General features: G+C 60.8%; 4 protein-coding genes across 4 annotated transcripts; all 4 read right to left on the bottom strand.

Moving 5' to 3' along the window:
- Window positions 1-4,802: 4,802 nt before the first annotated feature.
- LSCM1_07157 (uncharacterized protein) lies at window positions 4,803-6,752 on the bottom strand (the record flags this gene model as incomplete). Its single annotated transcript, XM_067324542.1, has 1 exon — window positions 4,803-6,752. The coding sequence occupies one exon, from the start codon at window positions 6,750-6,752 to the stop codon at window positions 4,803-4,805; it is 1,950 nt and encodes a 649-aa protein (XP_067180899.1).
- A 3,723-nt stretch (window positions 6,753-10,475) lies between these two features.
- On the bottom strand, window positions 10,476-11,174 carry LSCM1_07156 (uncharacterized protein; the record flags this gene model as incomplete). Its single annotated transcript, XM_067324541.1, has 1 exon — window positions 10,476-11,174. One exon carries the CDS (start codon window positions 11,172-11,174, stop codon window positions 10,476-10,478), a length of 699 nt encoding a protein of 232 aa, XP_067180898.1.
- A 1,080-nt stretch (window positions 11,175-12,254) lies between these two features.
- LSCM1_07155 (uncharacterized protein) lies at window positions 12,255-13,811 on the bottom strand (the record flags this gene model as incomplete). Its single annotated transcript, XM_067324540.1, has 1 exon — window positions 12,255-13,811. One exon carries the CDS (start codon window positions 13,809-13,811, stop codon window positions 12,255-12,257), a length of 1,557 nt encoding a protein of 518 aa, XP_067180897.1.
- A 1,060-nt stretch (window positions 13,812-14,871) lies between these two features.
- LSCM1_07154 (uncharacterized protein) lies at window positions 14,872-18,612 on the bottom strand (the record flags this gene model as incomplete). The annotated part of the gene is made up of 1 exon (XM_067324539.1): window positions 14,872-18,612. The coding sequence occupies one exon, from the start codon at window positions 18,610-18,612 to the stop codon at window positions 14,872-14,874; it is 3,741 nt and encodes a 1,246-aa protein (XP_067180896.1).
- Window positions 18,613-20,440: the final 1,828 nt, after the last annotated feature.

The following is a 20,440-nucleotide window of genomic DNA, read 5'->3' as shown; positions in this document are numbered from 1 at the left end:
GTGAAGGCGGCCCCATATGTCCCTCTGTGTGTGTGTGGGCGGGGGGAGGGGGCAGCACCAGTCTGTGAATAAGGCCGTAGACGCTCGTGAATCGGGGGAGGGGGGGATGGGATGGGACAACAACAACAACGGCCGCATTACTATATGAGGTCCTGCTGGACGTATGCGTAGGGACGGAAGCGCACGTGCGCCTACACCTACGCTCCTGCTTTCTTTCACCGCCACCTGCGGCTAAGGTTGACGCTATGTTGGCGCGCAGCCGCCCTGGAAGGGTATCCGAAGGAGTGTCGGTGATGCTGCACCTCTTGCCTGTCAGCCACCCCTCAACTGCTGGCGCGTTGGGCAAGCGACAGAGGGGAAATGTGGCTGCAGGGCGGGAAGGGCGGGAGACGCTGGGGATGGTGGGGGGCGTCAGTCCAGATGGAATAGTGGTGAGGGGAGGGTGATAGGAGAGGAAAGAGGAGGGGGCGTTGGAGGGAGAGATGTGTGTGTGTGTGTGTGGGGGTAGTCAACACAGATTTTTAGCGAGTAAGAATATTCACGAGCAGACACGCCGCAAAAAAAAGGGCAAAAAGGGGGCCGTCGAAGGCATCGGCAAGTACGTGAACAAAGAAAACACAATGCGGACACATCACAGAACAACAACAGCATCAGAAGATCGAAGCCCGTAAGCGGTGAAGTTACGCGAGGCGATGGGGGTGTATACTAGGGCGCACATACGCGTGCGTGTGTTTGCTTGCACACGGCAGTGTGCTTGACAGCTCGTTGTGAGAGTAAGAGGCATAAGAAAGGGAAAAGCGCGCGCATACGCAGACAGGGAAGCACACTCTGGAGGGGGTAGAGGGGAGGGGGAGGGGGGACAACACACCACAGTGCTTTGAAGACACGCCGATGCCGAGATCGGCCAACAGAGCTTACAAGACCGGCATACGAAAAAGAAAATTTTTTCTCTCCAATACGGCAGGAGAGCCAAGTGGAAAGAGTAACTGATAGATTCGCGCCCCTCACTGCACCGGTGGACACGCACAGTGAGCTGCAAAGGCGCCGGAGGTGATCAACGGCGAATAGAAGTGGGGAGGGTGCAGGGGGCGCTGGCGATGGCGTCCTCCATTCATGGCGCTCACAGCATAGGCGTGAGCATGCGTCTGGGTATAACGGTGCCACCAGGTCACCGAGCGACGATGAATGGTGTGAATATAGACAAGTCAGCGCGTCCAATCCGAGCAAGTTAGTGAACAGACGCACGCAGCCATATCTTTCCCGTCTCTTCGACCCTACAGTGAAAGCACAGGCCTGTGATGCAGGCCCTCACATGCCGTCGACTGGGACCATGTAGTTAGCGGGTTCCTCTCGTCCTTTAGCACCCCTTCGTGGGATACATGCAGAGCAATCGGCGCCAGACGGGACTTTGGTGCACCTCGCGCCTTGGTCCAGAAGGGGCCGCACAGAAGGCCCTGCTCGCGTGTGAAGGTGGCCCCAGTCGTGGAGGTAATAGGAGGTGCGTGCCGCATTAGCTGAGGCAGGGGGGTGGCCAGCCTTAGGTTATGGCTCTCGCACACCCCACGCCCTGCATGCATGCCGTACCTCTTTCCAACATCGATTCACGGAATTCTGTTAAACGGCTCGCGAACTCTTTACAGTGATGCCTGAAGGAATCGATGCGGCGTGACGTAACAAGTTCTCGCCCTGTCCATGACGCATGTACCCCATCTGCTCACCGGGTGGGATGTGAAGGGAGATTTTGGGTACCTCGTCCGCAGTATTCGCAGCGAGCACGTGCGCGAGCGTGATCGTGACCGCATACCTCTTCAGCATGGCGCCAGCCTACACACGTACGCCGGCACCAAAGAGTCTGCAGCGGTTCCCCGAGAGAGGGAGAGGGGCGTGTGCGAGTCCTCGGCCTCCATTGACAGACCTCCAGAGAGAGAGGGGATGCAGAGGAGGGTGCTGCACCCCCTTGCGGCAACACACAGGGCGGGGGCCAAGTAACGTGAGGGGGGAAGGGGGACGAAAAGAAGGCGCAAGTTTGAGGACGGGAATACAAAAAAAGATTAAAGTGCGGCTAGCTACATATGAGCGAAGTCCGCACGCGCACCAGATGGGGGGAAGGGTGACAAGGAGGAGAGAGGCGGCAGTCCGAGTCAGAGAAAAGCCGATGGAAGAAAAAGCTCTCGCGGGTCGCGCGCCACCATCGACGCCCTCACACACACACACACACACACAAAAGGGCGGGGACTGGAAAGGAATAAAGGAGGCAACGGAAGACAATATCAAAGCTTGGGGGGGGAGTGCGTGGGCGAGGGGAAGGGGGGTGAGCGGCACCGGAGGGCGAGCCCCTCCCAGAGCAAAAAGAAAAACGCCGATACTTAGCAAGAGAGAGATTCGTGAACAGATGCAGTGCAACACTGAGCAATACACCACCCAGGTGCAAGAGCTGCAGCGTCCACCCATCCCCATCCGTCACGTGTGCCACAGCCGCCGGAGAACAGCAACAGTGGACTACAGCCGAATCGCCTCGGGAGCGAGAGAGGAGAGGAGGAGCTCTCGTCGCAAAAAAAAAAGCGGGGAAAGGAGCTGTGCCTTTGCGTGTGCGCTCACATGTGCGTAGGAGGCAAAAAAGAGTGAAGTGTTGGTAGAGGTCGCCGGATGCCGGCTGCGATGTGCGGCCGCGCCCCCTCAAGACGTCAGGCGAGGAACGAAAAGACAAGTGGGTGAAAAAAGGGGGTGCCACGACGAGCGTCACATCGCCTTCACGTTTTCTCCCTCCACTGCTGTGTGCTGTCGTCCTTCAGTTGCTCACTAACAAATATCGACGCTACATCATAAACAAGCGTCCACGCGCACGCTCACTGCCGCCACACCCGCCCTCAACCGGGGTGTCTGCTTTCTTTCTCTCTCTCTCTGTGTGGCTACTCAGCCGCCGCGGCCATCTCGCGCTGCTACCTAAAGGTCGAACCTGCGCACGCACACAAGAGTGAGCCGTTTACGAGGTGGCGATCGGCGCCTATCCCGCCCCACCCCCACCCGCCGTATCTCGCTCTTCTCCGCAAGCGAACACCGGCACCCCCAGCTTCTTCAGTCAAAGAGGTGCAGGCGAAGGGTTCGTGGAGGGAGGGAGGGAGGGGAGGGCCGCCAGCTGGGGAAAGGTAAAAGATGTGAGAGAGGGCCATGCAGATAATAGCGGGAGATGCACAGAAAGCATTCGAAACGGCCCACGTTGTGTATGTGTTCCTGACGCAGGTGCATACACAGCGCCTCGCTACATGAAGAAGGGGGGAGGGGGGCAGTGAAGGGGCGCTGCACATGGCTGGAGGAGCAACAGCAGCGACAGGGGAAAGACGCGACCCACGCTTTGTCAAGGAAAGGGAAGGGGGGAGGAGGAGCGCATAAATTTCTCGATTGACTTGTGCGAGTGGGATGAGGGTGACAGGGGCAGAAAGAGGGTGCGGGGTGGGAGCGGCTTGCACGCCTCCGCCGAGCACCGGGGCATGAACAGAAGACGCGCGAGGGGGAAGAAAGTGTGTGTGTGGGGGGGGAGGGAGGGGGAAGGAGTGGAAGAGAGCTTAACAGGCAGATTCAGAGAGAGAGAGCTGCAGTCCCATCTCGCTAGTGGACTCAGAGGGACGGGTCTTTTAAACAGACGAGCACAAAACGGGGGAGAGCGGCCATAAATACGAGAGCGAAACAGAGAGAGAGGCGCACGCACGCACAGGAAAAACGCGAGGCGCAAACCGCACATTCAGTGCAGCAGCGGCGGGGGTGGAGTGGGTGGTGGGGGGGGGTAATACTACGGAGAAGGGGATAAGAGAGGAGGAATGGCATGCCCCCGAACACAGCAGTGACGCACCCTCTTGGGGCTCTCCACCACCAGCAACGCACTGATGCAGAGAGATGAAGGAGAGGGAGAAGAGGAGTGCAGCGCGTGCGAGAGGGAGCGCAACAAGAGAGGAGAGGAGGGAGAGCCTTAGTACAGCAACCTCAGGCCGACGCAGAGAGGCGACAGGAGCGGAGGCGGGCGCCCATCACAGGGGAGAGCGTTGTCACGGAGACAGGGGCAAGCGAAGGTGAGAAGGGGTAAGCGATAGCTGCAGAGACGGAGACAGAGAGCCACCAAGAGGATGGAGGGACATACACGCAACTGCACGCACACGCGCGTTAACGGCGACACGCAGATGGGCATGCGGGGACGGAGGAGGAGCCTGAAAGGAGGCCGCCAAAACGGTGCTCAGATAGCAAAATCGAGGTGGATGCTGAGCTGCATCCCAAGGGAATTGGAGAGCGTAAAAGAAGCAGAGCAGTGAAGGTTTGAGGAGGTGGCAGCAAGCCACCGCACGTGAAAGCGCCGGCGCCAGCGACACCAACCGCGACAGAGTGGAAACGGGGACGTGAGCGGACACAACCGGTGTGCCAGCGGAAGGGGAGGGGGGGGAGTAGTGTGTTGCTGCTCACATCTTCTCCCCCGATTGCCTGAAGCTGAGGGGGAGATGAGAAGTTGAAAAATCTCGCCGCAGACACCATCGTGGTGGATGACAGGGAGATGGGGTGTAGCCGTGAAGCGCCGGTGGAGGAGCCGACAGAAGCAGTAATGGCACTGAGGGAGAGATCCGCATACCCTAGAAACGCTGCCTCTTACTGACTCGCTCGCGGCTGGTGCGGCGGCGGCCTCCGCCGCCGCCTCAGGAAGCAGCAGAGACGGAGAGGTAAGTTAGGAAGGAGGGAGGGAGGGAGGTGAGGAGCTGTCACGGTGGCGCTTCGTCTCTTGATACCGCCTCACTTGCGTTTTCCATGGTCCTCAGTTTGTATCAGCGAAGGGTTACATCGCAGCGGCCGAGGTGATGCAGCACATTCGCTGCCGGCTCGATCCAGGCCGGTCCAGGCACCATCAGCTCCACCAGCTTCGGGCAGCCCTCGATCCACCCAAAGTCCTTGGCCAGCGACGTGCAGTTGTGCATTAGCACGTATTGGAGGCGCGGGAGCTTTTTGAGCGCAGATACTCTGGTCAGCAGTCCGCAATGCGACACGTCGAGGTACGTTAGGGAGCGGCACTCGGCGAGTGGGGCGATTCCACGAACTTGCTGGCATCCATTGATGTCAAGTACGCGCAGCAGGTGCAGCGCGTCCAGTCCAGCCATGGATGTCAGCTGTGTGCACTGCGTTGCACGCACCTCGACGACGCGGGGTGACTTCGCCAGCCAGAGAAAGTTCTGCATGTGGCGGTTGCCAGTGATCACCACCTTCTCCAAGACAGGCAGCGGAGGAAGGTCTGCGAAGCCGTTCAAATTTAAGCAGGCGAAGAGAGTCAGTTCACGCAGTGAAGCCGCGGCTGGCGACATGAAGGGCCGTAGTGCGTGCAGGCTCGGGATAGAGAGGTTCAGCTGCTCCAGCCCGCTGAGCCCCGCCCCAAGAAACGCCGCGGACGCAAAAGCGGTGAGCGACGCGGACGACGTATGGTGAATACACAAGGAGCGCAGCGCACCCGTCAGTCGAGGCAGCCAGTAGAGGTCGCGCAGTAGAGCGCAGCTCTTCACGGTGACTGACTGCAGTTGAGGAAAGCTGCGAAAGATGTCGAACCCGACGAAGTTGCCACACCCCTCGAGCACGACGCTTGTGAGCGCGCGGGCGAAGCGCAGTGAGTCCACTCGACTATAGGCGCAGTTGCGCAGCGTCACGTGCCTCAGGCGCGTGCACGTCTCCACCCAGCGTGGCATTGATCGCCGGGACGAGCTTTCTACGTAGAGCTCCTCGAGCACCGGGGCTACCGCAGCGGCCGCGGAGAGGCGTACGCGCTTGGTCCGCCGGCCTCGCGTACCGGAGACACTGGTCGTGGTGGGCGTTGTGTGCAGCGCCGTCAATGGCGCGGCGGTGGGTGGTAGCGGCGAGATAGTCTGTGCCGCCTCAGGGAGCAAACTGGATTTCTGGGCGGCAGCAGGTGCACACCCGCCGGGCATGAGAGACGGGCTTTGGTTGCTCTCTTCCTCCTCGTACTCCTCGTCTTCGATGTTGACGGGCACGCGCGTGTCGGTCGGGTCGCGGAGAGCGGACGTTCGACGGAACAGGTAAACCACCCGCAAGGACGCGTGAAATTTGTTGAGCAGCTTCACAGGAGATACGGAGCACGTCGCTACACGAACCGCACGAAGCGGTGACTGCAAGCTGGTGAGGAGCGAGTTCACGTCCGACTGCGGCCAGCGCAGGCATGACCAAACATCGAGCTCAACGATCCGACGGCGAACAGATGGGGACAGCTGCACGTGGCGCAGCTTTGAGAGACGGAACAGCTGCAGAGCGAGGAAGCACCGGGGCATACGCATACGCAAGCAGGGCGGTACTCCAGAGACTGGTGAGTCCTCGCTCGAGTAGAGCATCAGCCTCTCCACCGCGACGTCCACGATCCTCATGCAACAAAACAGCGGTGCCGCTTCTTCAGCGGCCTCCTCCGCAGCCACCCTGAGGCAGCGGTCGACCCACCACATGGCTACCTCTAGTGCAGCCTGCGCGCCATCCTTACGACCAGCGGGGCGACACGTTATCACCATCACCTCTTGTACCTTGTCTGCGAGGGCGAGACACACACCCTTCTCACGCGCATGGCGAGCCGTAATCCGCTCCACCGTGAAGCTGTGAGTTGCACTCGCGGCGAGGCAATCACGCCGCTCCGTGGCGCACCGCACAACTGGACCAGCTGCAATCATCGCGCAAGGCGGTTGCGGCAAGAAGCCCGAAATAAGTGCAAGAGTGTGTGAGGTCTGCATGGACGGCCAATTACGTGCAGCGCAGAGGCGCTACGAACCACCACGCTCAAGCTGAAAAGTGATAGAAGAGAAACGAAGAGGAGGGGGGAGACGGCGGAAGATGTGAGAGAGGGGGGAGAAGGGAGAAGAGGAGGGGGGAGGGACAACGCGCAGAAATAGAGACCACGACTACTCGAGGCAAAGTTAAAGGGCACGTGCGCTCGATAGTTCGACTGGAAGAGACAAGGGTGCGAGCGCAGCGGCACACTGAGGTGAAGAAGATGGGAGGGGAGGGGGGGTGGAGGAGAGTAGGGAAAGGGTTGTAGGCAAGCAAACACACCCCAGTAAAGATACGCCTATGGTACAACCGTAGCACGACAGAGACGGAGAGGGGAGGGGAGGGGAGAAGGGGAGAGGCTCAGCTGATCGAGATGAGGAAAAAAGCGGAGGTGCAAAGCACCACAAGTCGAAGAAATCAAAGATTTTGAGCAGAAGCACGAGTGAGGGCTAACGCTTTTGCCGAGAGACGCTCAGGGCTGGCGTCGAGACACACCCATGCGCGAAACAGTACACAGAGGAGAGAGAAAATCACGTTCGCGCCGCAACACCTCGCCCAAACGGCTCCACTGTTGAGCGCGTCTGTGCGTTTTCAACCGCCACGTATGCCTCTGTGTGTGTGTGTGTGCGTGTGCCCTGCACAAATCTTTCACTGTATGCTGCTGTGGGCAGGGAGGGGGGGCTCTCCTCGTTCTACAATGGACCCTGGGATACTGGCGACCCGCTGCTGCTTCTGTTACCCCAGAGAGCGAAAGTGAGAAGCGGGAAGAAGGGCCCCGTCGAAGGTAACTGTATCTGTGTATGAGCCGCCCTGCAAAGTTGTGGGAGGGAGACGGTTCCTCGAACGAGGACTCGCAGCACACAAAGCCCAAGGCAAGGGAGCAGCTACACAAACAAAGGGGCGCGCCTGCAATGAAAACTCATGCACGTGAACGTAAAAAAAAATTCACACGCGAATACACACGCACAGAGAGAGAGGGAGCGATGACACGAGTCGAAGAGAATCTTTCACAAAGCCGAGGAGCGATGAAAGCGGTTAGAGTGTGGCAGCCGAAAAATACAGCCAACAAAGGGAGCTCAAGAGGCTAAACAGAGAGGCACAAGTGATAGCGCAAGCGGAGCACTGTTACAAGCGGCAGCAGGAAAATACAACGGGGAAATTTACACCCGCAGACAGACACCGGCAGACGCGCCTTCAGCGAGGGCGAGGCGGCAACGAAGGCCAAAGGGTACGCGCCGCAGCGGTCAAAGGAGAGATAGATAGGGACGCTCGGGCTGGCAATCCACCACTCTCCGCTACACGCAAGATGGCAGAGAGAGGGAGAGACAGGAAGAGGTAAAGCGGGGAGGGGGAGGAGGGGATGAGACGGAGGGGTAACGACGAGAAGGAGAAGGCGGCGGCGGCAGCGGCAAGCAGAGCGACGGAAACAAAAAGGAACGCAAAGAGAGGGGGGAATCCCCGGCGGCACCTCCTCCCCCGCGCGGGATGCTGGAGGAGATCGAATAAAAGAGGAGGCGGGGGGGGAGAAGGTGAGGCAACGAGCACTCCGGTAGAATAGAAGCCACGCGAAACGATGTCAGACACGCAAACACACACACACACACACAGAAAAGATGAGCAGAACGGCTCTCCTCCCCGTTTGTCGGCTCAAAAGTCACCGCCGCCGCCGCCTCCGCCGTCTATCCCTCGTCTGTCTCCCTCTGTGTGTGAGCGTGGGCAGGTGTGTGCTGCGAGTGTTGCGCGCCGCCCTTCTAAAAGCTCCGTGTGACAGGCAGACGCAGAAGCGTATGGAGGAGAGAAGAATAGGCGTGTGCGCAACTTGAGGGTACGTCTCAGTCCCCCTCACCCCCCCTCGACACAAGAGTCCTCCTCGTGGGAGGAGGTAGAGAAAACAGAAGCCGGTACAAAAAGAGGGAGACCGACACGGGTCACCAGCGATGCCTCTGACCCACGCAGACGTAACTGTGCCTCGGTCTATGTGCGACTGCGTCTCTCTCCCTCTCTCCAAGCTCTTGCGCCTTTGGCAGGAATACTCAGGATAAGAACGAGGAGCGCTCCCTTGTCCGTTATGAAAGAGCCGGCCAGCGCGCAAGAAGCTCCGAGCGATGAGGGGAGAGGTGAGTGGGGGGGGGGTGCGGAAAGCGGGTCAGAGGGAGGGGAAGTGCAGTATAAGGTCGCAAGAGGGAGAGGGAGGAAGGCAAGCAGATGAGGACAAGGATGTTTGCTGCGGTGCCCAAGGCACGGTTGAGGAGGAGGCGTATGTCCAAATACGAAGAAAAAAGCAAAGGAGACTATAGGAATGTAAGGAGGCGCAGCTGCCACGGCATGTCCAGGGAGGGCAGGGAGAGTGTTGAACGGGGGGAGGGTGAAATGGGCGAAAGGGAGCGCGAAGAAACGAAGCTTGCAAAAAAAAAAGAAGAAGAGTGCAGGAAGCGAAAACGGAAGTATGGCAAAGGTCACACACCGCAGACGTGCAGACACACAACGAAAGAGAGAGAGACAGACAGACAGACAGAGGTCGGAGATCTGAACGAGGGAACGCGAGCGTGAGTGAGGGAGTGAGTGAGTGTGTGTGTGTGTGTGTGTGAAACAATCATTTGAGTCGATACACTTATCTCACACACAACAGCAAATCGACTGCGCAAACGGAAAGGGAAAAACACTCGAGAGGGCGATAACCGAACGTCGCGAAAACAACGAGAAAAAAGGAGAGGAAGGGAGGAGGGGAGGGGAGGTTACAGCACACAGCACACACCAAGCCGCCGCAACGGGAACGCAGCTACACGTCAGAGAGCCAAGAGCAGTCACGCAGTTGGTGGTCAGATGCCCTCAGCAGATTAGCGCAAACGAATGAATGTTTACAGGTTTGTGGAATCACGTGCGTCTTTCGGTGTGCGCTCCGCCGGGCGCGGATCACCGCCCGCTGTGTGCGTGTGACGGACAGGGAAGGGGCGGGAAGAGGGAACGATGTCGGGCAACGGAGTGCGGACTCGGATCGCGCGCTTCTCGGTGCGGCAGCGAAGGGAGGGAGGTGAAGGTTGCAGGCAAGGGAGAAGAGCGCCGTGGAAGGCGCTTTGATTTTTTCGCCTGTTTTACCTCTGGGCGCTTGCGTGCATGAGAGTGCCATCGATGGGAGATTATTTCGCGTAGGCGTGGTGTGTTGAGGTCAGTGATAAGGGTCGAAGGGGGAGAGGGAGGATGGAGCAGGACGCAAAGAGAGGGAGGAGGGGCGAAGAAAGCGGCATGGCACGAGGTACCCCGTTTTGGGCTCTCGCCGCAAGGGGGAGGGTGTATGTGTGGAGGGAGGGAAGCGGAAGGGTGGCGCACAGTACAGAGTCAGTGCAACTACGATTCAGAGAGAGGCAGCGACGTGGAGGAGGAATCCGGTGATGACCTGGAGATGTCTGCGGATACCCGCGCCGCCCCTCTTCATCCGAGAGGTGGCGATGATATCAGCAACAGCGGGGCGTGGACGGCGAAGACAGCGGAGGGAGCACTGGCGCCGAGTGTTCGAGGCGTCGTGTGCGAGCCTGAAGAACAGCAGCTCGCACGTGTGCGCAGGCAGCACACTTGAGCGAGAGCAATTCAGTGCAAGCTACGAAACACACACCCTAACGCATGCGTCACGTCTCCTGACTGAGGGGCTCCCTCTCGTTGGCCTCTTGCTCCAGCCAACTACCTCTCTATTAACCAGGTGATGAGCGTGGCGCCTTCGGCACACTGGCTCTCTTCGGCACCCCCAGCAGCCGCCCGATCACCTGAAATGGGGCGCGCACAATCGGCGCCGTCGCAATGCAAAAACGCAGCTGGAGCGGTATCGATGGGTACATGCAGGCATTCGCTACGAGATGATTCAGAAACAGCCGTGGCGACAGCTGCAGCCCGTACACGACTGGGCCAACATTCAGAAACCCATCCGCCGGCACGCCCGCGGTGCCCAGCCAGCTGCCCATGTCGCCGATACCTAAGCGGTGCGAGTGAAGGAGGTACGTGAGGTAGATGTGAATAGCCTCCGCCAGCACATAGTGGTACAATGCAACCAGAAAGCCCAGCTCCACGGTGAGACGGTTGAACCGGCCCGGCAGATGCTTTGCGCGCCCGGCAGATGCCGCCGACGGCGCACTGGCGAACGTGTCAGAGGCACCATTCGACAATGACGTCGTCGCTGACCGCTGTGCTGATCCGCTCGCGACGCGGCGGGATCGAATTTCGCCGCTAGGTGGTGCACGGGAGGTGGCGACGCCTCCCGCCGTTGGTGTGCTGGACGAGCGTCGAAGGCGCTCCGCCTGGCGAGTGGATATTGCCCTACGCGCTGCCCACGCATTCCACCACAGGGGTATCGGTTGTGAGCAAGCAAAGCAGCGTAGGCGGAGATACCGAAGCATTAGCCCCCTCTCCACTGTTACACCGCCGCCGGTGCAGCTACACGAAACGGCCTCCTTTATCTATTGTGCGCCCGATGCAGCGGTGTGTTCAGGTGCGGTTGAGGAAGCACCTCTCCATAAACGCAATGAGAGGTACGCACGCGGTGCCTGCCCCGAGAAGCTGGACGGAGGAGCCGGAAACTGTATCGGGTATCGGGAGAGCCGGCTGCCCTTTGGATTCGTGTGGTCGGTGGGATCGACCGATCGCTGCGGTAGAATTGAGAACCGCAAGTGCGTTTGTCTACGCTGGCGATTTCTGGGCAACGCAAGCAGAACAAAAAAAAATGGGAACGGCACAACGCATAAAGGGCGGAGGCGGAGAGCGCGAAAGCCAACAAAAGCGCGACGCGACGGCCCTTGGGGGGGGGGGGGGGGGGGGAAGGCGAGACGGTGAGGAGGGGCGCGGGGGGAAGGCAATGAGATTCGTTTAGCACCAGAGACCCCCGTGAGAGGCGAAGTGCTCGCCGTTCGGGAGCAGAGCAATCTCATGTGACAGAGGCTGGAGACGCGCGGTGAGGGCCATCACGACACCACCTCCTCGACCATTCCCTCAGGGAAAGGGGGAAAGAGGAGGACCCGTTCGTGTACGTCTGCGCCTCCCTGGCCCTCCCACACGCCGCTGCGACCTGCACGTCCATATACCTGAAACATTTCCCTCCGCGCCTGCCACGCGCAGAGGGAGCAGAGCCACCCTACTCACCTTCACGGAGAGACGCATGAGTAGTCACACCCACGGCACATCGACACGCGCACACGCACAGGGCAAAGGAGAGCGCGAAGTGAGTCGGGGGCAAATCACCGGCGGCGCTTCAAAGGCACCAAAGCCGCAAAGCGCGTCAGACCAACGCCCTCCCCCCTTCCGCTCTCCCCTCTCCACGCAACGGGCGCTCCGGCGAGCCCAGAGAGAGAGGCGCTGTGCGTGAAAAAAAACGTGGTGGACAGCGAAGACAGCAGCGGCCAAAGGAAGGGAAGGGTGATAGCAGGAAGAATGCAGGGTAGGGGCCAGCAAGTTCGCCGTCCCCCTTTACACAAATGCCCTTCTCAATCCTCTTCACGATCTGTCACGTCAGACAAGCACGCATCGTCTGGCGTGGTCGTCGTGTCCTCGGCAAAGCTGTCCTCCGTGAAGAAGTCGCCCTCGGTGAGGTCGCTCACTGACTTCCTCCACCTCTCCTCCATCTCTGCTAAACTCGGCCCGTCCTCTGGCTCCCCGTAGAGCACCCCGCGAATGCCGTTCAAGACGGGCCGCAGTACCGCCAGGCGCGGCAGCGTCTCAGGGAAGTACACAATCCGCTCCGCTTTGTTCTCCACGGACGAGGAGAGGAAGAAGATCGGCTGATAACGTAAGAACGCGTCGTGGATGACTAATGAGCGAAGCATGAGAAGATCGACGAAGCGGCGGTACCGCAGCGTGTTGAAAATGTCGTACGCGGAGAGCTGCAGGCCAACGCCACGCATCACGAGGATCTCCTCCACGTATACCCGCCTCAGTGCACCACCAAGCCGCTTCGTCAATAGGAAGGTGGAGAGCACCAGCAGGGTGAGAGTGAGGCTCGTATCCAAGGCCGGGGCGCCCGTGGCCTGGGCATAGGAGGCTGAGAGCGCCCTCTTGGGGGCAGTGACACAAGTCGCGGCCGTCTTTGACAACGATGAGGCCACCCGAGGGCTCTGCGCGGCTCCTTCCAATACCGCCTCACCAGAAGCATGCCGTACGCCACATGCTTCCGCGCCCTCGTCCACCACGGCACGTCCAGAGGTGAGCGCTGCCAGCGCCATCGTCAGCCACGCCAGGGACGACGACGGCGCTGTGTTCTGACTGTCCCCCTGGTCGTATGCCGCGACACGTAGTCGCGACACTAAGACCAGGAAGCACGCCACGGCGACGGCGAGCAGCACCATATCCGCAGCGCCGAACAACCGCAAGAGCACTAGGCGCCACGGAGCCGAGCTATGACCGAGCGCCTCCTCGCCATTACGGGCACTGTCACTGACGTGGCCGTTGGGGCTCGCGCTCCCCGAGGCCGTAGTTGGGCTCGCTACGTAGCTCGAGGCACTTCCATAAGAGGCGGCCAGCGACGGCGGCAGCGGTGTGGATGGCTGGGTGGATCCACCGCGCCAGCCTTGCGGTTGCTCCTCAGCTACAATGCCTCCCTCCTGCCGACATACGCGGTACGCGCGCATCGCCTTGCTGTAGTCCACTTGCTCCAGCCTTACCACAGCGCCGGTATTCGTGACGTGATTGCTCACGACTACGGTGGTCCTAGGAGCGATGCTGAAGGTCATTCTGCTGCTTCCAGCACGGTATACGTTGAGGCTCGGCGAGAAGACCTCCGCCACACCGCCACGGGCGGCGGTACCCGGCGACATCACCGGTGATACGACGCCGGCGTACCGCGGCGGATACTGCGCTCCATTTCGGGGGTGCTCCCGACGTTCCTTTGACATCAGCGGCCCTGGCAACGAGAAGGGCTTCACTGTAGAAGCACAATACACGGACGCGTTCGGCGACGGCAGCAAGCGACTTGCGGCCGCCATCGTGGGCATCTGCTCCGGGTAGAGGAGCGGGTCCGGGGCCACCTTTGAGCGTCGTGGCTGCATCTTGTTCAGGTAGTCGAGGGCGACGAGAATGCAGATGGCTTGGTGCTGCTATTTGTCATGCGTACGTGTGGTTCAGTGGCAGTAATGGAGATGAGCAGCGAGGCGGTCAATATGGACGACAGCACGCGCGTCTGTCTCACTGAACGCAGCTTTCTTGCCAATCAGGATGGGCAGCCGAGCCCTCTCCCGAGAAAGAGGGGAGAGCGCGGGCGGAGGCAAGAAGGGTATAGAAAGAAAGGCGGCTACGCTTTGGTTTAATACAATGCTGGGAAAGTGTCACACACATACACATAAAAAAAAGAAAGAAGCCCGCAGCTAAAGCACGCTCGCGTGCACTTTCACAACACCGCGAGGAAGTGTAGGCGACTCCGCCCTGTAGAAGCTAAAGGCAAAGAAGACGGGCGCGAAGAGGAAGAGCAGAGTGTAATCAGCCAGAGGCGGAAGCGTCGGCCAGAGAGCCTCAGGGCTCCACGCATAATGAACAGAGCTTTGGAATGGCGCGGTCGTATACTGCCGCGTTTGAGGAAGGGCCCACCTGTCCATGCCCGACTGAAAGGCTGCCCCTCGCCGTCACTGTCACGAGCATAGCGCACGCACTCCTGAGGATCACAGGTATTATGACGGTGTGCGTGTGTGTGTGTCGCCTCGCATCGTATCGCTGCACGTTCGCGGCATACGCTCCGCATCGTCCAGCAGACGCGTCGGCTGACGTGGGCGTGGTCAGCGGTGCACGAAGCCACACAGAGGCGCAGAAGTAACGACACGCTCTCCAAGAGAGACAAGTCGAGCAGGCAGCGGCAGGAGGATCCTCTACACTCCACCACCGGGCCGCTGCCGCCTCCTCCGCCGCGGCCCCTCCTGCCCTCGCCCCGTATCGCTTTCTATTCTTTAGCAGCACACTTGCGAATGGCCACTGGCTGCGCAAGCGCATGCTTGCCTGCGGGTGTTTGTGTGCACAGCAGCACAGAGGTATACGCGTGAAAGATGCGTAAGTCCCCACCACGCACATCCATTCTGTCCGCCTTCCATCCCAAGCACAGAAGGGACGAGGGGAAGCCCTTTAGTCCACCCGCTCATGGAAAGGGGCATGGAGAAAGCTGTAAAGACGCGTTGCTTCCTCCTCACCCATGACGGCCACCAGCGAGTCCTTCGAGATCGTGGCAAGGCCGATAAGCGAGCCGCAGAGCTCCATCACACGGGGCGCGTTGCGCTGAGTGATGCCCGGTAGCTTTGACAAGACGCGCGCCGCATACTGTGCCGTCTCCCGCTCCGCAGCGGCGATCGCTACCCCGCCCGCGTCCGCAGCGCTAGCAGGGTCTAAAGAGGTGCCTGTGAGCGATGGATCCGCCGGGTCCACGTTGGCGACCGCTACAGACCTCTTCAGAAGCACCAGCATACCCGCTGCATGCGCAGGGCTGCGCGCCCACACAAAGCTGACGCGAGGAAAGGCAGCCATAACTCCTGCTGTCTTGGTGTAGATGCGGCCTTGCGACAGCTGAAATGGAATGCTGCGTTGGAACTCTATGAGGCACAGAGGGTGCGCATACTTGCGGGAGAGCGCCGCAAGCTGATGCTGAAGGCGACCAGACAAGAGAGACTGGAAGTAGTCCGGCACACTTTTACGCTCCACCGCGTACTCCGCGGAGAGGACGTAGTCGGCCGTCGTCAGCGTCAGCGGGACGAGCTCCATACCGCGACAGTAAAGCTGGTACGGCAATGAGGAACGGAATTCGCGCTCATCGAACACGATGCACGGCACCTCCGGGGGCGGATGGGCGGGCATGTGCAAGAAGCTCCCAGTCGGCCGCCTCACTGTCCCGCTCCCCTGCAGACCAGGGCGCCGGCGTCCCACCTGCGTTCCGCTCTCCAGCGCCTCCTCCGTCTGCCGCAACGACGCCCGCTCTACGAGCAGCGTTCCGGTCAGTGTGGCTTTCGTGTGCGCGAGGCTCTCGAAGGCCTGCCGCTCCGCCTGCACCGTCTTCTTGAAGTCTAGCGCTGCTAAGCTGGTCGTAATAAGCTGCACTTTAATATGCGCGAGCCGCTCCGTCGGCAGCTCGTCCTGCGCCATCTCAAGCTGACGCAGCAGGCCAAGCTCCTGGCGCGCTAACACAACGCGATCGACACGCAAGACGACTCTGCTACTCTCAGTCCCCTTGGCATCATCGATGGTCGTTGCGAGTATCTGCGGCGCTGCCGCCGACGGGGCAGTAAGTTGCAGCGCAGTGTGCGACCCGTCCAGCAGCATGGTCAGCTCTGTTGCTGACATTCCAGATGCATCGTACACCAGCACACGTGGTAGGCGCTTCAGTGTGGCGGATGCGTTGGCCCCACATCCCTCATCGGTGTCAGGGCAATCGGGGCTCAGCATCACGACACCCTCCCTCACACTTTCAAGCAGGAAGAGCGGCGCTGCGAGAGTGGCCGGTGCCGTATGCTGAGACTCACCGCCACACTTCATGTCTGCCCCCTCGCCGCTGCAGACGTGCAGTGGTGGCAGTTGGGAAAGCAAGGCTTGGTGAAACGCGCAAGCGCCTGTGTCCGCCATCGCGAAGTGGGTGTTACCTGCCCCGTCAGCGTACAACGCACGTGCATCACGCTGTGTCGGGGTGAAAGCGGTGGCACCCTGACCTCTGCGGCCGTCCGCACCGCTATCCTCGTCCGTTGTCACGTCACCCTCCCCGTCGCTGAAAGCAATAGCGGCGTCCTCTCCCCCCGTGAAGAGCGCTGTGGGGAGCTGTGGCGTCGCCTCACCTGCCGGCTGGGCCTCGGCGAACTCCGTCAAAGCCACGCCGTACTTGGCCTGGTACACTCGCATGAATCGCCGAAGCTGCAACTGCTGGTAAGCCGCCAACGAGTTGGTGAGGCGCTCCGTGCAGCGCACAACGGCGTTGGCGCCAAAGGTAAGAAGAAGCAGCGCGGGGTGAGAGGCTGACGCGCTCGTCGAGGCGCTGCTTTCACGCGCGAGACGGCGCAGCACCGTGCGACACCAGCTCACCACCAGTCGCACCACCACCTCCATATCGGTTTCACGTTCCGCCGTGTTGGGTATGAGCTGAGGTACCCGCGCCCCGCCCGGCGAGGTCGTCATCTGGCCAGGCGAAGGAGCAGTAGCACCTGTCGCAGCAACAATCTCCACCCCTCCCTCCCTCTCCTCACTGTCACTGCTGCTGCCCACCACCACAGCCACGGTCTCAGCTGTGCTGGCAGGACGCGACTCGGCACCGTCCGTAGAAGCACTGCGAGCGGTGGAAGAAGCGCTGGGCTTGTACACTACTGTCCCGATGCGTTGCGTTGCGACCGTGACAACATCGTGAAAGTAAGAGGAAAGTGTCCACAGCGCAGCAGGTGGCGTGGTGCCGGTCCCGTAGACGCTTCGCCACGGCCGTCGACGTTCCAGCACGGACTCCAACTCGAGAAGAAATGTGTACGCCGTGCCGCGCGCCGCACGACGCAGCCTCCGAACGTCGATCAGGCTCTCCACAAGGAGGCGGTACGGCCACTGGGACTCGTGACGGCGAACGGCAGCGCGCAAATCGCTGTCAAGGTCGGAGAAGTCCACTGAAAGAGCTGCCGCCTGGCTGATGCCCCTAAAGAGGATGCCCTTGCTATCGCGCTCCGTCGTTTCACGCCAACCGCGGCGGATGTACGACGTAGCACTAGTGTCATCAGCCGTGTCACTGTGCCGGTTGCTGCGGCAGCCGAGACGGCCGTGTACCGAATTCGCCGTGAGCCTCGTGCGTGGCAGGAAGCGGAGCGCGGCGGCATCCTCATCCGCCTCCTCAGCAGCAGCCGTACGCCGGGTGGCAAAAGATCCGGTGTTCGTGCGCGAGTCCCGCCCCGCTGAGGGCCCGGCAGGGGGGTCGTCACCGCTGCCCCTTTGCCGCCTTTGAAGGTGCTCCTCCAGCCGCTGCAGCTCCTGCAGCGTCTCCAACACAATGTTCGCAAGAAGGCCATCCAGGGCCAAGACACTTGGTGCCACGGGCGCCACGACACGGTCCACGACAAGTGGGCGTCGCTGCGTACGACTGAGCTCTTCGAAGTGTCGCACAAAATCCAGGCGGAACCTTGGGAACAGTTGGACATCGCCAACGTGCAGCTGCTGAGCGAAGCGCTCCGCCCCCAGGTGATGCCGCTGCACCAAACTTTGCATCAGCATCGGTGCATCTGAGACGAGGACGATGGGCGGGGGGCTCTGCGCGCAAGCCGCACTGCCGCCACTACGCAGCAGCAGCTCAGCGCAGAAGGCTGTCTGTGGCGCCAGCGCATCTTGCAGTCGCCCTCTGCCTAGCAGCGAGTGGGGCAACGCCAGCACAGTCATTCCAACCAACTCAACCGCAAGCCGCCGGTGCAGTAGATCAGCGCACAGAGAGTGGCTGGTGAGAACCACGACTGCCCCGCGCTGAAAAGCGGCGCAGCGCTCTTTCGTGGTTGTTCCCTCTTCAATAGCAATCACCGGCGTATGAGACGTGGGACGAGAGGTCGCTGCGGCACATGCATGGGCCTGGCCGGTTACCGCTCGCTTTGCGTCCTTTCGAAACAGATGCCGCTCAATGGCGCTGGCGAAGCGTGTTATTGCACCCGGCGGAAGACGCTCAGGGACGATCACGCAGTAGACGCGTTGGTGGCCCTTGTTCAGCGTCATGCTTTGGTGCAGCAGCTGTGCAATGACGCCCTCGACATCGAAGCCGATAGTGAGAATGCACATCTGTACACACGGGCTGTTGGGCATCTCCCGCGCGCAAACCGCGCCGATGAACTCCGAGCACGTTCGAAACCTTTCGGTAGGTGCGGGGGACGACATCCTCCCCCACACTCATCACTCAGCTGCGCTTCCCTCAAAAAGAAGTGTGACGCAGCTCGAGTACGGCGATGAGCACTTCTCACGTCAGGTGCTCGGAGGGCAACGCATTGGGACGGGACGCAGAACACGCACCCCCACGTGCCATGAGCCCCGTGGATAAGACGCATAGGAGAGGCCGGCATACGATAAGGAGAGGAAGAGGGGGAGGAGGAGGAAGTGGGGGAGGTGCAGCAGCAGCAGCAGCGGCACCACTCTGTATGCGCCGCCCGGTGCCGTTAGGGTATCATTGCATTGCACGAAACGTTGAGAGGGCATTGTGTGTGCGCCTCAACTTGGCGAAAAGGGCGCGAGGGCAGCTCGAGCATGGACGCGCGCCTCACGCCACTGCCCCCGACCTGCCCCCTACCCTCTGCCCTTCCCAACCACCAGTGAGCCCCTCCCCCCTCCCCCTACGGCGAAACAGGTTGACCATGTTGCCTACAGCGCGCATGCGCACACGCAGAGACACCTCCTCGCGCTCCACTCCCCTCCTACAGACATCATCGAGAACCATTTTTGTCCCCCTCAACGCGGCTGGCAGGATAACGACGCGTTTCCTTCCGGCCACAGCGCCACGCACTCATGTGTGTCTGCGCGCAGGTGTGAACAGCCCGCAGCGAAGAAGCTATGCTACCCACAGACAGGAGCGACAAGAGAGGAGAAATAGTGGTACGACCGCGCACCTGTATGAGAACAGCATGGCCCGCACGAGCCCGCGAGGGGGAGTGAACGAGGGGCGACAGCGTGGGAGAAAGACCCATGGCTCCGCACCGTTCATAGCCCTCTGACGACCTCGCGCGTCACATGGTATCCCCGTCGTCGTCGTTGGCACTATCTGTGAGCCTCATCCACAGTGTCGGGCACGTGCACGTCATTGTGAAGAGCATCAAAATCCCTTTTGATGACAACCGCACCACCGGCATGGCCAACGGCATCGACGTGGGCTGCCACTACAATGCTCACGTCAAGTACGCCTTCGCGGCAGAAGAGGCCAGCGGTGATCCCGGTGAATTGGCAAAGGGGGGAGGATGAGGATGTGGCTTTTTCAGATTGCCCGGCACCTCTCGCGGCCTCTCCGTGGCAGCAACCGTGCGTGAAGACGAAACGATGCTGGCAGCTGCGCGTCGGCTCAGCGGGCACGTCTGGGGCCGCTGCAAGGAACGCGGCAGCGCTTCCGCCAGGGGGGAGACGTACAGTGGGCGTGTCTTTCTTTTCAGGCGAACACCGGCTGAGCGTCCGAAAATGAGCCGCAGCGCGCAGCGCACCCACGACCGGCACGCGCCGCCTTCGTCTTTCCAACCGGTGGTGGCGAGGCGTGTCGACATACCCTCACTGCAGCTGCTCATGGCGGCATGAAAGTGGTGCTGAGACTTCGTGAGCAGAGTTCGCCCCATCACCGCCACGCGACCTCCTCATCGCGCAGCCACCTCGTCGTCTACAGCGCACGGTGGCTGCGGCACTCGTGGTGAATGCGGTGGAGGCACAGCAGAGCAACGACGCCAACAACAGGCCTGTCCTGCAGGTAGGAGATGTGTCGCGCACAGCGTACCCGTTGGAGATCCGGCGGCTCCGGATGCAGTAGCAGGTTGTGCACGACACAGCGCTGATTGACCTTTGCCACCCCTCCCCCCAAATATGCGCCTGGGACCCGTGTGTGCCCGCGTGTGTGGAGGGGGGGTCGCGTCGCGCTTGACGCCTGCACCCCAGGGGCAGGCAATGCAGCCCCACACAGCACAAGGCCCCAGCAGCACAACCCGCGCGCCCCAGCACAGGGGTTTACTGAGTGGCA

The sequence above is a fragment of the Leishmania martiniquensis genome, chromosome 8 (genome assembly GCF_017916325.1).
Source record: "Leishmania martiniquensis isolate LSCM1 chromosome 8, whole genome shotgun sequence".
Lineage (NCBI taxonomy): Eukaryota > Euglenozoa > Kinetoplastea > Trypanosomatida > Trypanosomatidae > Leishmania > Leishmania martiniquensis.
The sequence above is the reverse complement of the archived record's forward strand: the minus strand, read 5'-3'. Positions and strand labels throughout refer to the sequence as shown.